This window comes from Spermophilus citellus (genome assembly GCF_964194105.1).
Source record: "Spermophilus citellus genome assembly, chromosome: 13".
NCBI classification, from domain to species: Eukaryota; Metazoa; Chordata; class Mammalia; order Rodentia; family Sciuridae; genus Spermophilus; species Spermophilus citellus.
Genome location: NC_138193.1, coordinates 5,035,702 through 5,049,706, shown reverse-complemented (window position 1 = coordinate 5,049,706; position 14,005 = coordinate 5,035,702). Strand labels below are relative to the sequence as shown.

The 14,005-nt window shown below is 44.3% G+C and overlaps 1 protein-coding gene across 1 annotated transcript in view; it reads right to left on the bottom strand.

Moving 5' to 3' along the window:
• The window catches only part of SLC9A4 (solute carrier family 9 member A4), a gene marked incomplete at its 5' end in the record, with an annotated part of 62,371 nt that extends 49,291 nt beyond the window's left edge, over nucleotides 1-13,080 (bottom strand). Inside the window, 3 exons of the mRNA XM_081264550.1 lie at nucleotides 5,653-6,116; nucleotides 12,450-12,753; nucleotides 13,060-13,080. Coding sequence (XP_081120676.1) covers nucleotides 5,653-6,116; nucleotides 12,450-12,753; nucleotides 13,060-13,080 — 789 coding nt within the window. The remainder of the gene's footprint in view (nucleotides 1-5,652; nucleotides 6,117-12,449; nucleotides 12,754-13,059) is intronic.
• Between the last annotated feature and the right edge of the window lie 925 nt (nucleotides 13,081-14,005).

Genomic DNA, 14,005 nt, shown 5'->3' with positions numbered 1-14,005 from the left:
TACCTACTGTCCCTTCTGGATTCTGTTCAAGTTTGTGCACAGCTCTGCAGGGAAGTTTCAGCCTGCAAAGTCCAGACAGACAGACAACACCCGGCAGCATCATTTAGGGTATGGAGAGCTCTGCAGCTCAGAAGCCCTTGGGCAGGTGAACGCCACGTAACACCAAACCCAGGGTGCCTGTGCCACAAGTTATTTTGAAAGTTTTATTTGTATGGATTCATTTTAATCTTCGTACAATCCTATCTCTGGTTCACAGAAAGAAAACGGAGACTCACAGAGGTTAAGTGACTCCTACTAAAGTCAAACAACTTGCAGCAGACATGAACAGAGGCACACAAGCTCCTGCCCATACTCTTGGTTATGCTTTACTGCCTTGTGAATGGGGGATAATGGAGTTAGGAACCCATTTGAGACAGAAAATATAAACCATGAAATTTGCCCTTTGATGAAGGCAGGCTTTGTATCATCCCCAGGGATGTGTCAGATGTACGGTTCACCTTGATTCTCCCCGTGCCCGGGACAGCACAGGTGAAGGACAGCTGCATCGGACTGTGGGGAAGAGGGACACAATGAAGGGACTCTTCACTGACAACTACACCAGTGTCCTTCTACCCCCTGGAGGGTGGGCTCAGGAAACAATGTGGAAACTTGGTGGTGGACATTGGTCTGAGGGAAACATTTTCAGTGGTGCTCACAGCTTCCCAGAAAGATGCAAATTCAAAAGAAGCATCAGAGAAGGTGGGCTGCAGCCTGTGGAGGCTGGCAGCCAAGGCAGAGCAGCAGACTGGCCCCAGGGCCAGCAGCACCCTCATCCATCCAGCAGCACCATCACGGCCTCCATCAATCAATTCTCTATTCCTTCTGCAGGACGGTCATTGGCTCCCTGAGTTCTAGATTCTGGGCCCTATGATGCAGATACTGGGAGGGAACAGCTGAAAGACCAATCAAGAGAGCCACCAGGCAGCCCATTAGGAAAGGCTGATAAACAGATCAGGAAAGAGAGGGGAAAGGAATTCTAGCATGAAGGAGAGGGTGGTTTAAGATCTAATACTAGCAACAGGTATGCATCATAAATTCAGGGCCAAGTGCAAATTAAATGAGAAGTAAAACATTCTTACTGACAGCCTCAGCAGAAGGGAACTGCTGGCTGGCGAAGCAGAAAGAGGCTGTATTTTCACTTCTTATTTAGTTATTAAGATGCATATGCTAAATTCTACTCAATTAATAAATAAATACCTTCTCTGAGAGTCTGTGTCTTCCCAAGAAAAATGAGAATAGAAATTCAAGTACTTGGAGATCCCAGAACTCAGCTGGCAACCCCAAACCCTAACTCTAAGCAACCATATCTCTAACCCAGCTCTAACCCTCAACCTAACCAAGAAAACCAAGTATCTAAATAAGAACCTAGAACTCAGGTCCTGGGGGACAATGTCCATGACGACTACCTAATACCCTTTCACAAAATGGTGACGAGAATCCACGCTTCATTCAGTTGTCATGGGACTTGAAGAAAGAAAAACTCCACAAAGCAGTGGCTATCCCAGGACTAGCCCTCAGACAGGCGATGAGCTCAATTCCTTCTATCTCAAGGCTCCTAGAGAACGGAATATAGAGGCAGCAAGATATCATACAGAGTCATCTCTAGAGGAAGGAGTGAAGACAAGAGGAAAAGGGAAATGGGAGGGGAGACAGAAGATGTCAAGGAAAGAGTAGAGATGCTCCCCAGCCAGACCACCTGAGCTCCAGTCTCAGCCTCACCCCATTCGGGCCTCTCAGATAAGGTGGAATAGAGGATGTGGACTGGGAGAATTCTGTTGTAACACCTTCAGCAAGTTGATCCAGAAGAACCAGGGAGAGATACACATACAAGAACAATCTGCCCTTCTATTAATGAGGTGGTGCCATGTTTGAAATCAGCTGCCTAGCTACAGCGAACCAGCCACCATAGAGTGTCCTTGAGGTGGTGTGATATCAGAGTAACCATCAGCATTCATTGAGTGCCGACCCAAGACTGGACACCCACTGTACCAAAAGCTAAATCTGAATTTCCAAGGACTCCACGAACCAAAGAGTATCATCATCTTGATTTTTACTGCAAAAGGAGGCACAGAAAGATCAGAATCTTGTCCAGAGCCACACATTGGAATTGCAGAGCCCGCCCCTTCTGTTTTTTCGAAGTGGACAAGCTTCCCTAACGGGACGTGGGCCCAATCTTCACATTGATAATGCATGGGTTCTCTCCTGTCCCCTCCCAGCTCCAAGAGTGGAGAATTCAGAAGGTAAAAAGGAAGAGAGGTGGGCAGTTGGCAGAGCTGGGCCTCCTGGCGTGTCCCTGTTCAGCGTATTTCAATTTCCTTTGCCTTATTTTCTTCATCTTTAAAATGAGGGTATTTACTCATGCTTCATAATATGATCTAAAAACTTAATTACAAATGCTAAAATGAACCACTCAGGGCCTGCGTATGGTAGCACACCTGTTTTCCTTCTAGAATTTTGGCCATGAGATTCATCTGGGGATGTTGGTGATCCTTCTATTTTAGCAATCTTAGAAATATCCTTTATTTTTCAGATTTTTTTTTTATTCATCATAGAACTGGGGGATTGAAGCCAGGGCCCTGACTAAGCTAGATAAGCACTCTGCACCTGAGCTACATCTCCAGTCCTGAAACATCCTATATTTTTAACATGAGAATTGCATATAGTCAAATTGTACCACATGATGTTTTAATGTACATAGTATAATGTGATGGTCTTTACAGTCTAGCTAATTAAGGTATCCACCTCCACATCATTACACTCTTTCTGCCCTGCCTTCTCCTTCCTTTCCTCTCTCCTTCTCTCCCTCTCTCCTTCCCTTCCTTCCTTTTATGCACATAGTCAAGTCACCTGAAATCTGCTCTCTTTGCAAATTTCCAGTATACAATATAGTATTGGCCGTCATTTTAAAGCTATGTGGGTTTTGTCTCTGTCCCCTTTGCCTACCATTGAGGGTGTGTTCTGGTGAATTAGAATCAGAACCTGCAATTTCAGCCAGAGGAAGAAATAGTGGAATAAAAGACCTGGCCAATCAGACTCATTGATGCTTGGCCCACTCTAGAAGGCAGCCCTTAGGGGATAAAGATCTGTAGAGCTGTCACATATAAGCCACAATCACTGGCCACCTTCAGGATGACTCAGACTTCCTGCTGAAAGAGCACAGTACTGATTGCTGGCCTTGGGCAGGCTCACTGCTCAATGAAAGGGTGAGTTCAAGGCCCTTAGCTCAAAATACCATTGGATGGCCGAAAGTACCAGTTGCTTCAAGCTGCTTTCTAAATCTGGACCTAGGGCCTCTCTGGTTTCACTTAGAGACCCAGCAGCGCCCAGCACACACTTAATACCCACTGTGCTGTGGCTGCCCACAGAGTGACATGTGGGCAGCCTCACCAGAGCCAAACCTACAGCAGCATCGTCCGGCAAAGGTCACAGCAGTGCCCTCTGCCGATACTCCGGTCACTCGAAAATCCCCATTTTATTTTGAAAATCTCATTCTTTAGACGTGTCTGGGCCAGAGCAATTAAACTTTGACAAATGCTGCTGGCCATGAATTGTCAACCTGAACCCAGACGGTGGAGGTAAAAGCCAGAGAAAAACTCAGGGTCAAGTCAGATTCCCAAACTCCAGGGCAGCTGAGTCGAGTGCTGGCCTTGGTAATTAATGAAGACTACTTCCTGGCAAGAACTCCTGCAGATCATATGATTGTGCTCCTGATGGGGAAACAGTGTGTTCTGTGAAAACCAAGGAGGCGGCAGTCAATACACTGCCTATGAAGTGCAAGCTGATAAAGGCTTTCTGGAAATTCTTGGCAGCTGTGGTGTAAGGCATAAAATTAAGTTCAATGTCACGTGCTACCTTGATATTTGGAAAAATCAGGAGGCCCTCAAACAGCCCAACTGCAAGCCCTCCCCCTCCTCCCGACACACACAGCCCTGTGGATAATGTCCCCCAGTGATAAAAGCCTTTTTACCAAGGAGAGCAGGAACAGTTCCTGCTCATCTCCAACTAGCAGGATTCAGTTCCCTGGCAGTCAGCAAAACCATCCAAATAACCCAATCATCTGTGAAGAACCAGGCTTACCCGATCCTCCTGCCTTCCCACCCCAGCCCCTGCTGGTTGCTTCTTGTTGAGGGCAGCCCTGTGGGGCCCTAAATGGTGTGTGGTGTCCTCCCGCTCTGGGCTCTGAGCATGTGTGACTCATCAACCACCATCAATCTCATCTGCCCAGTGTCAGGTGTCATGCATTTGGCCATCCCATAACCCTCGGGTGAGAATCTCTCATTTACCAATGAGGTGAGTGGGAGGTGATTCAAACAACCACACGTTTCCAAAATTTTAAATGCATACACTGCTCAACCTGGGAATTTCATTTCTAAGAGACTATCCTATAAATAGTCTCAGTGAAGCAAAAAGAGAAATATGCAGAAACAAGAATATTCATTGCCACATTGTATATAAGAGCAAAAAGTTGAAAATAACCTAAATAACCATTCACTGAGGAAATTAAATTATAGTAGACATGAACTGTGACATACTTCCCAACAGCTGAAAAGACATAGTAAGAATTTCAAGACTTCTTCTATCTAAGCAATACATCTAATAAAATCTGCCCAGTCTTTGTTAAAATATGAATCCCCAACTATATACATTCACGTGTGCGTGTGATAAAGGCTGGGAGGGAGAGGACAAGATGGATAAAAGTAGTAGCTTTTTGCATGGCGAGTGAGAGGGCAAGTGGAGCCTTTGGTGCTTTATGCTACACAGCTTTATTTTTTTCTTGTAGCTATTTGCTTTTCATTTTTTTTTTTTTGCAGTTCTTTTGAGATGAGGTCTTGCTAATTGCCCAGGAGGGTCTCAAACGCTTGGGTTCACAGATCCTCCTGCCTCTGTGTCACATCAAGCTAGGACCACAGGGGCATGGCACTCCACCCAGCGGTGCTCCCCAGTTTGGTACAGTTTGACTCTTCATTGATAAAATTAATTCTAGTTTTACTTATGTGCTGGTATAGAGACTTGAAAGTAAGTTGCACCTGATAAAAAAAAAACTTGCACCTGATAAAGGTTGCAGCGATTATGAAGAAACCGAACATGGAGAACTACCTACCTGGGATAAGACAGCCCCTCAGCCCACTGACATCTCCTGAGCCTTAGTGCTAATGTGAATCTAGAGGCTTCCTCAGAAGAAATCTCTCATTCCCATTTTCCATGTATCACGGTAATTGGGTGATGATACACAAAGCCCACCCATTTTCATAAATCTTCTCAATTCTCTCCCGATCTTATCTTTTATGTCACTTCATCTCATGCAGCATTTCTTTTTTAAAGCAGGCAAAGGGAAGGAATGGAAGTGAGATCTGATACATGAAAAATAACCCTCTCTCTATCATCCAGGCTGCCCTTTTGGCCCGTGTGAAAACCCAGTGCTCGTGTGCAGTCAGGTGCGGGGTGCCGATCCTAAGGAAGGTCACTGGACTGGGGGCCAGGCTGTGTGCACCGGGGTCTGCCCATTCCTGGCAGAAGCCCAGACCCAGGCCTCCTCTTTCGCCCGGAGGATGGCCTCCGGCCCGAGCCCCACGCAACCCTCGCGCCCCTAGGACCCCCGTCGCCAGGTCTCACCACGCTGATGCCGTCGTTGAGCAGGGCCTCCCCGAAGATGATCATGTAGAGCTGCTCGTTCACCCGCGCCTCCTGGAACACGGCCAGCACGGCCGCGGGGTCCACGGCGGAGAGGAGGCTGCCGAAGAGCAGGGTCTCCAGCAGGCTGAGGTCGCCGAGGCCGGAGGCCCCGACCTGGCACACCAGGTAGAGCGACAGGCCGACGCCCCAGGCGTTGACCAGGGCCCCCAGGCCGGCCCACCACAGGATGGAGCCGAGGTTCTCCAAGAAGGGCCGCGTGGGCATGAAGTAGCCGCTCTCCAGCACGATGGGCGGCAGGAGGTAGAGGAAGTAGACGCTGGAGTCCATGACGGGCGGCGACCGGTGCTGGGTGCCGAGGATGATGCCGCCCACCAGGGCGCCCACGAGGATGAGCAGGCAGCTTTCCGGCACGAGGCCCGGCAGCCGGGGGTGGAGGTGGAAACCTGTGGGGGCGCGGAGAGGCACGTTTGGGAAACGGCTCGGGAAACGCTGCTCCTGCCAAGCCCAGCGGACGGCCCGGGGCACGCGGGCCGGCTTCCCCGAGCCTCGGTGTCCCCTCCGTGGCCGGGGCTGCCAGTGCGGCCAGGGCGGTGGCTCGGGTTTCTGCAGGGCTGGGGATCGAGCCCAGGGGCCAGCCCTCTGCCACTGAGCTCAACTCCTCGCTCAGGAAGGCCACTGTGCACGGACAGAGGCCATCTCTGCCTCTGGCTCATGCAAAACCAGACAGACTCACCTGGACCGCTTTCAGCTTTTCCCCTCTTACTTCTTCACTAAACAAACAGGCAGCCATTAAAAGTCGCTGATTTTGTCTCCTCTCTTTAGCCAGTGGCATGGCTTCCTGATCAGACACTGAAGAGGGAAATCAGGTCACATTCTCATGAACCCTCTTCATCACCTTTGCCCTCTCATGCCACCAGCCCTGAATTCCTCCAGTCCCTCGAAGTCCACCGTCTCCTCTCCATTTCTATAGCCACTGTCTTCATTGAAGACATCCTAATTCCTCATCTTAAATATTGCATTTCTCTTCTCACCTCCTGCTGTACTTTTAATCTTGAATGTCCCCCAGTGTCCTGAGTGTTTTGGTCCCCAGGGAGGTGATATTGTGAGATGATAAAACCTTTCAGAGGTAGGGCCTAGTGGGGGGGCTCCAGGTCAATGGGAACATGCTCTCAAAAGGGGTTGTGAGACCCCTGCCCCTGACTCCTCTCTCTTTTGTTTCCCAGTGAGCAAGTCTGCACTGCTGTATAGTTTCACCACGACGTGCTGCCTCACCACAAGTCCAAAAGCCAAGGAGCCAATTCCTCATCGGCTGGAACCTCCAAAACTGTGAGGCAAAATAAACCTTTCCTCTTTACAAGTTAATTATCTTAGGTATTTTGTCATAGTCAGAGAAAGGTGACAATTACAGTTCCATTCTCAACCTCAGTCCCCCAACTGATTCCACACTCTCCAGCCAGATGAGTTTTTTACACCATATGTATCAGATTGTCTCATTCCCCACCTAAAACTCAGAAGACGCAACAATAAACCAACAATATTGGTTGAGCGTCCCTCTGTGCTAAGTACTGTGAAGTAGAAAACTAAAGATGTAATGATGGACAACACAGCTCCCACGGATGATGAAATTTTAGAAGTAAGACCCAAGTTAGAGGACAGAAGTAATGGTATGTATTACCGGGGCGTTATGGCACATGCCTGTAATACTGACGACTTGGGAGCTGAGGCAGGAGGAGCACAAGTTCAAGGTCAGTCTTAGCAATTTAATGAGAGTCTCAGCAACTTAACAAGACACTTAAAAGGACAGGGGGTGTAAGTCAGTGGTAAAGTGCCCCTGGGTTAAATCCTCAGTACAAAGAAAAAAAGAAGAAGAAAAAGAAGTAATAAGATAAATAAATGTACAATTATCTGCATTTTGAATGTACCAACAAATACAGTAAAAGATCAGAGGTCAGTGGGTCATCATGAGGACCTCTCCAAGTCTGCCTCCACACAGCTGACCCTACCTTTGTACGTTCCCCATTTCAGCCAACCAAATTCCTTTCCACTCTGCAGGTCTCCTTTTCTGTCTTCTTATCCTATTATCACTGCTTGAATTATCCTTTTCTTGGTCTATTGGGGTCCTGCTCAGACTTTGAGGGTAAGCTTCCTCCTGAAGAAATAATATATCTTTCTCTGAATTATCCAAAAAAAAAAAAAAATGATCTGTACTCTACCTGTCTGATAGCAATGGTCCCTTTCTACATTTTTTTTTTTTTGCACAACTTCTGTGCCCTACTAACCTGTACTTTCCTCAGACTTAGGCAGAATGATTTATCTCTCTCCAAGTGCTTAGCAAAGCGTCTTGTCTACACAGCTGGTCTATTTGCTGAAAGAATCTGTAGGTATACAAATGAATGAGTTCGAATCATCATGGATGTTGTTACATGGGACAAAATTGAATGGGTTGTGGGAAAAGGACCAGGATTTATGGCATTGGATGGCAGAATGAGAGACATTTTAGGTGGAGAGGACTCCAGGGCAGAAGAGAGGCAGACTGGTTCAGTCAGATATTTTCGACATTCATCGAGGACTTCCACCTGACTGGAGCAAATTTTGAATTGTGAAGAATATTAGAAAAAGAGGTCATTTTGTGCCGAATAATAGAGGGGCTTGAATTCAAAATTAAGGGAGCGAGAATTAAGGGCCATCTGGAGCCAATAAATGTCTCCTCAGGGATATTTTGGGTTAGTCACCCAAAGAGGATATGGGTCCCTCCTCTATGCAGACAGGTTGGTACAATGAAGTATAATCCCATCAATATATATGACACCGACTCCCACCTTCATTTCATTAGCTTCAAGGCTAGCTTCGGGCTTCCTTTTAGAGTCATGGATTCTCTATTTCTCAATTACAACTTTATCAGCCTCTCTTTCTCTCTCTCTCCTTTCTTTATAGTTATTTTAATCAAACTCAACTTTTCTTAACATAAGAAGATGGAAAAGCTCAGAGTGTGATTCTCTAAGGTTCTGTGGATTCCTAGGTTGGCCCTACTTCCAGGAATCAAGTTTTCCAAAAGAGATCCAGCATGCACCTGCCAAGCTGCACCTTCCTGCTGGAAGCTACCTACCCATAAGTAAGGCTTCCTAAAGGGACACGTTATAGGCATTCCGTGTTCTAAAATGCTTCCCGCCTTTCACGAGGGACAACAGTTAGTCACTTTGAAATCCATCACGAATCTATAGTCCCATCCTTACAGATGGTTCAAGGAAGATTCTTCAGTAATGTTTCCAAAAGTTGTAGTAAAATAAAAGACAAAGTCTGAGGTGATTTTGTTTTTGTTCTTGTTTTCGTTGTTATCTTTGTTCTGGAATATCCTTGCTTTACAAATGCATAATTGGTTATTTTAAAAGGAATTGGAGAGCGTTTTGTGTTTTTCTTCTGGAATGTCTACCAGTCAGTTGTAGGTTAACCTGTCCTCCTCCTTAAATCAAAAGGCCCTTGAGCAATTACCAAGAATGCAACGCAAATAACAAGAAATGTTGGTAAGGAGGTGAGAAAAGGGGGACACTCATACATTGCTGATGGGTCTTCAAATTGGTGCAACCACTCTGGAAAGCAGTATAGAAAGATCTCAAAAACCTAGGATTGGAACCCTATTTGTCCCAGCTATCCCACTCTTTGGTATGTATCCAAAGGGGTTAAAATAAGCATACTACAGTGAGCTGGCCACATCGATATTTATAGCAGCTCAATTCACAGTAGCTAAGCTATTTATTTATATGGAACCAACCTAGGTGCCCTTCAACAGATGAATGGATAAAGAAAATGGGGGTGTATATGCACCATGGAGTATTACTCAGCCATTAAGAAGAATGACTTTATAGTATTTGCCAGTAAAAGAACAGATCTGGAGACTATCAAGCTAAGTGAAATAAGCCAATCCCCCGAAACCAAACATGGAGCGTTTTCTTTGATATATGGAAGCTAACTCACAATAAGGGGGTGGGAAGGGAAGAATAGAGGTTCAGTAGATTAGACAAAGGAGAATGGAGGGAAGGGAGAGAGAGAGAGGAACAGGGAAGACAATAGAATGAATCTGACATCACTTTCCCATGTACACACATGAAAACACCACCGTGAATCTCACCATGGTGTGCATCCACAAGAAGAGGGTCCTAATTAGAATAAGATATATTCCCTGCTCACATAATTATATCAAAATGCATTACCCTGTCATGAAAAACTAAAAAGAACCCCAAAAACTTAAATGAGGAAGTAAGAACAATAATTTGGAGGCAAAGGAAGCAAAATTACTTGAACATCTCTGGATAACATAAGTATGAAGGCTAAATGAATCCACATGTAAGTGGATGTAATTTTCCAGTTTGAGTCAAAGATGGAAAACCACTTATTTAATATTTTTTCACATATGGAAATATAACTCATAAAATATTTTAAATATAAAAATGGAGTCTTTACAGAGACAAATTTTAAGCATTTCCTTCAAGTTTTGATCTGCATGAATATGTGTATGAGCGTGTGAAAATCAAAGATATGTTATAAAGTTGAAATGATACTCTCAATAGAATGTCACATCTCACCTATGTCAATAAAAATAATACATAGGCTTTCCCCATTATTAAGCGTTCTTTTTAGTATTCTTACTTGTAGTTATAGGTCAACACAATATCTTTATTTTATTTTTATGTGGTCAAAGCCGATGCCTCATGCATGCTAGGCGAGCACTCTACCTCTGTGCCACAACCCAACCCCTATTAAGTGGACCTCGAAAAATAAAGGCCCTTGAGGTCAGGAACCATGGTCATTTCCATGCATTGCATATATTCAGGTTTTATAATATAATCTCAAAAAGGTCATATGCATCCTTACATGTTAAAATTTTACAAATCATCAGTATTATTACTATCATTGCCATTATTTTGCCTTTGGTAAGTGAACCATCTTATATAAAACTTCCAACCCAGTACTTGGCACATGGTATGCATTCAATAAATATGCCTTTTCTTCTCACCCCCATATCCATATGGAAAACAGAAATTATCTAGATTCTTGAAGACTAGAAAACATGAAATCATACTCGAATAAGCACGTTCAAGCTGACAAACTACTTAAGCAATTTTCTCTTTCTAAACTATGTTGAATGGCGTTAACATGAAAATAAGTGCATTTAGATCAGCAGTTCCACAGACAATAGTGTCCTCTGAGTTCTCTTAAATTTTAACCATAGTGAGTCTGAGCCACACCTCGAAAGGACAAGCTAGGCTTTAGGTTAATATGAAACTAAGATGAAACGCACCCTTTCTGCATGGATTGATCTTCTGATGGACAAAGTGACCAACTAGTCAAGGACAGAACTAGTCTCCTGATTCCCAGACCAATGGCAACCATTGATAAAGGGAGGCTAAAGTGGGGGACGGACAGTGGAGGCCAAGAATCTTCAGCCTGTTTACAGAGGGAACACTCTATTATCTCCCAAGACCACCCTGAACATTTTCATTGTCAACATGGTTTTCATAAAGGTGTTAGACTCTTTGCTCTGAACTGAGGATGATATCCATGTGGAAAGCCATTTTTACTTGAACAGGTCTCTAAAATAACATGAGACCCTTTGTGCCACTTAATCACCTCATGAATTGCAAGGGAGCTCTTTAAACTAACAATTCCCATCCAATCTTCATACTCTATTAGTTTAAAATGAGTAAAAGTTAAAAAGAAGCTCCTAATGAGCACACCTGTGCCCCAAGCCATCAGGAGGGAGTTAGATTAATAGATAAAAGCCCACCAAATTTCAGTGCAGACCATGTGTGGCTCAAACCCACATTTCAAATCTGTCTTAGAGACAATGTATATACATATAAATGGGCATCAAAATGTTCTAGAGATTCTATCTCAATCAGACAATCTACCTACTCAAATAATACAAAGTTTAGAGCTGAGACAAAGGAGATATTATGCTTAGGAAGTGAGATGATCATATTGATTTTCCACTTTGGAATAAGCTAATGTTCTAAGGAACAGGGGAGTGCAATTAAGGATTAAATAGTAGAAAAGTGTAAAGTACCCCTTGCTTTTTTTTTTTTTTTTTTGGTATACATACACACACGCACACACGCACACACACAAATACCGTGTTAGGAATTTAATCCTGTCATTTAAAAAAATCACTTTATTTCACAAAGGAGGCCATTGGCTCCATTTGACTTGGATGTAAACCAATATTTTACCCACAGATATCATCTAATTTGGCCCCATATCCTATCTCTGAGGGACACAAGAGTTGCCTGTGATTGTCTTGCGCCTTGCTTCTGTCAGGTTTCAAGGAGCATACACACTTGTAAAGAATAAACAATGGAAGCCATTAATGAATTCAACCATTTTGTGGTTGAGAATGAAGGAAGACTATTTCACAGAAGAAACATTATGTGGTTCCCGAAACTTCCAACCTGCTTCACACCAAGGTCTTAATTTTATAAAGCATATTGAGACTTTTACATGACAATGTCCCAACAGTGTCACCTGAAATGAGAAGAGACCAAAGGAACCCAGGACCTCACAGTCGTCTCTTAAATTTTAAAGCAGGATCCTGAAGCACGGAGCAGCTTTGTTAAAAATAAATAAAGAACGTGTGACTTACCCTTGACTTGTGGGAAGAGAATTTTTATTTAATCACAGTTAACATTCAAAGTCCGATTAGTCCTCCATCTATCGGGCATATTCACATAGGTTATCTCATGTGAGAAACAACTTCTTCTAAAACCAGATGTTTGAGGACTTACCTATTTTTGCAAGAGATGCTAGAAGTATCCAGAGGGTGACCTCATAAGGAATTTGCACATAATCATAATCCAGTTCGAAAACAGATATCCCTTCATCTGGCACCGAGCTGGAAGCAGCAAACCAAGCCTTAGGTGCGTGCTGAGCAGGGGAATTTGCAGATTCATTCAAATCAGAAGATGCTTCAGAGCCTACAAGAGCCACGAGCAATAACCACCAGATGCAAGGACTAAAAGGCACGAATATCTTGAGACCCATTCTGTGGGCTTCTGCTACACACCCTGGGTGCAGATATGTGCCACACACCTGCCGTGGAGAGGACTTCTAGGGAACAGCTGCATTCACCTGGCTCAAGGTGACAGACACATAGTCCGTAGGTCCATCCAAGAGAGTCCAAGTATGTTGTTGAGGCTGTGTGTAGAAGATTTCTACTGTTTGTTTTTTTTTTTAATGCTTATATTTGGGCAATTCAGCTTCAGACTCAAACACAGTCATTCAAAGAACTCGTTAAAGCCCAAGGAGCTACCTGTAGAACCTTCATAGGATCGTAACCTGAAGAGCAATTTATAAAGGGGGAAAAAAATCTCCTCTTCCAAGCCGTTGTTTCCTCACTGCACTGCAGGCAGGTTTCATCGTGAGAGTGAAAGGACACCACGGTGCTCATTCCATGTGCCATCAAAGTCCTTCTAACGAATCCTTGCGGCTCTGTGGCATCCCAGGAAGGAGCTAGCTGTCCTGCCCCTGTTCCTGCTTTCCTCCCCTTGCTACTCTCTCGCTTGTTCTGAATGGTCAAGGCAGGTAGTTCTTGAAACACACTTAATTATTTGCTCTGATTTGACTTCTGTAATGAAATGTTTGCTCTGAGTGTACGCCACAGGTTACACTGCTGCCACCTACTGGGCGCCCACGATGAGACACCCTTGGCAAGTTCAGGGATGAATCAGGTGTAAACCAGAAATGTCCTGGAAAACTGTCTTACGGTCTCTATAAAAGAGGAAGGAAGAGGAGTGGTGGTGGCACTGGCTAGGATGACCTTGACATAGTGTACTACCAGACTTCGTGATGAATACTTCATAGGAGTGAAACTTCAGCTCTCCTGAAATTTACAGAGAGTTTCTCAGAGAAAAACAAACCAGATAACAGCTTCCACAGGTGCCTACAAATTTTCTTCCATCTTAAGGAATTCTGTTATTGGGGTCCATTTGTTGAAAAGTTGTGTCACAGAATGTTTGTGAAAGAATTGATTCTGAGGTGAATCTTAGGAATCTCTTTGGAGTTCTCTAACCTTTGGCCAAGTGAACTTGGCCAAGTGACTTCATTTGAAAAGAGAGAGGATAAGGCTGTTCATCTCACTGAGCAGCTACGGGCGCTAAATGAGATGGTGTGGAGTTGGCACTCAATAAATGTCGGTTTTCACTATTTGACATCACATCTCTCGTTCTCATAGAAGATCAAATTGACAGGGTTACAATAAAGAACAACACTGAACAGGAAATGAGAATTATTATTCATCATTAATATCACTGCTTCTGCATCAAGCTGCACAGGGATTTCTGTT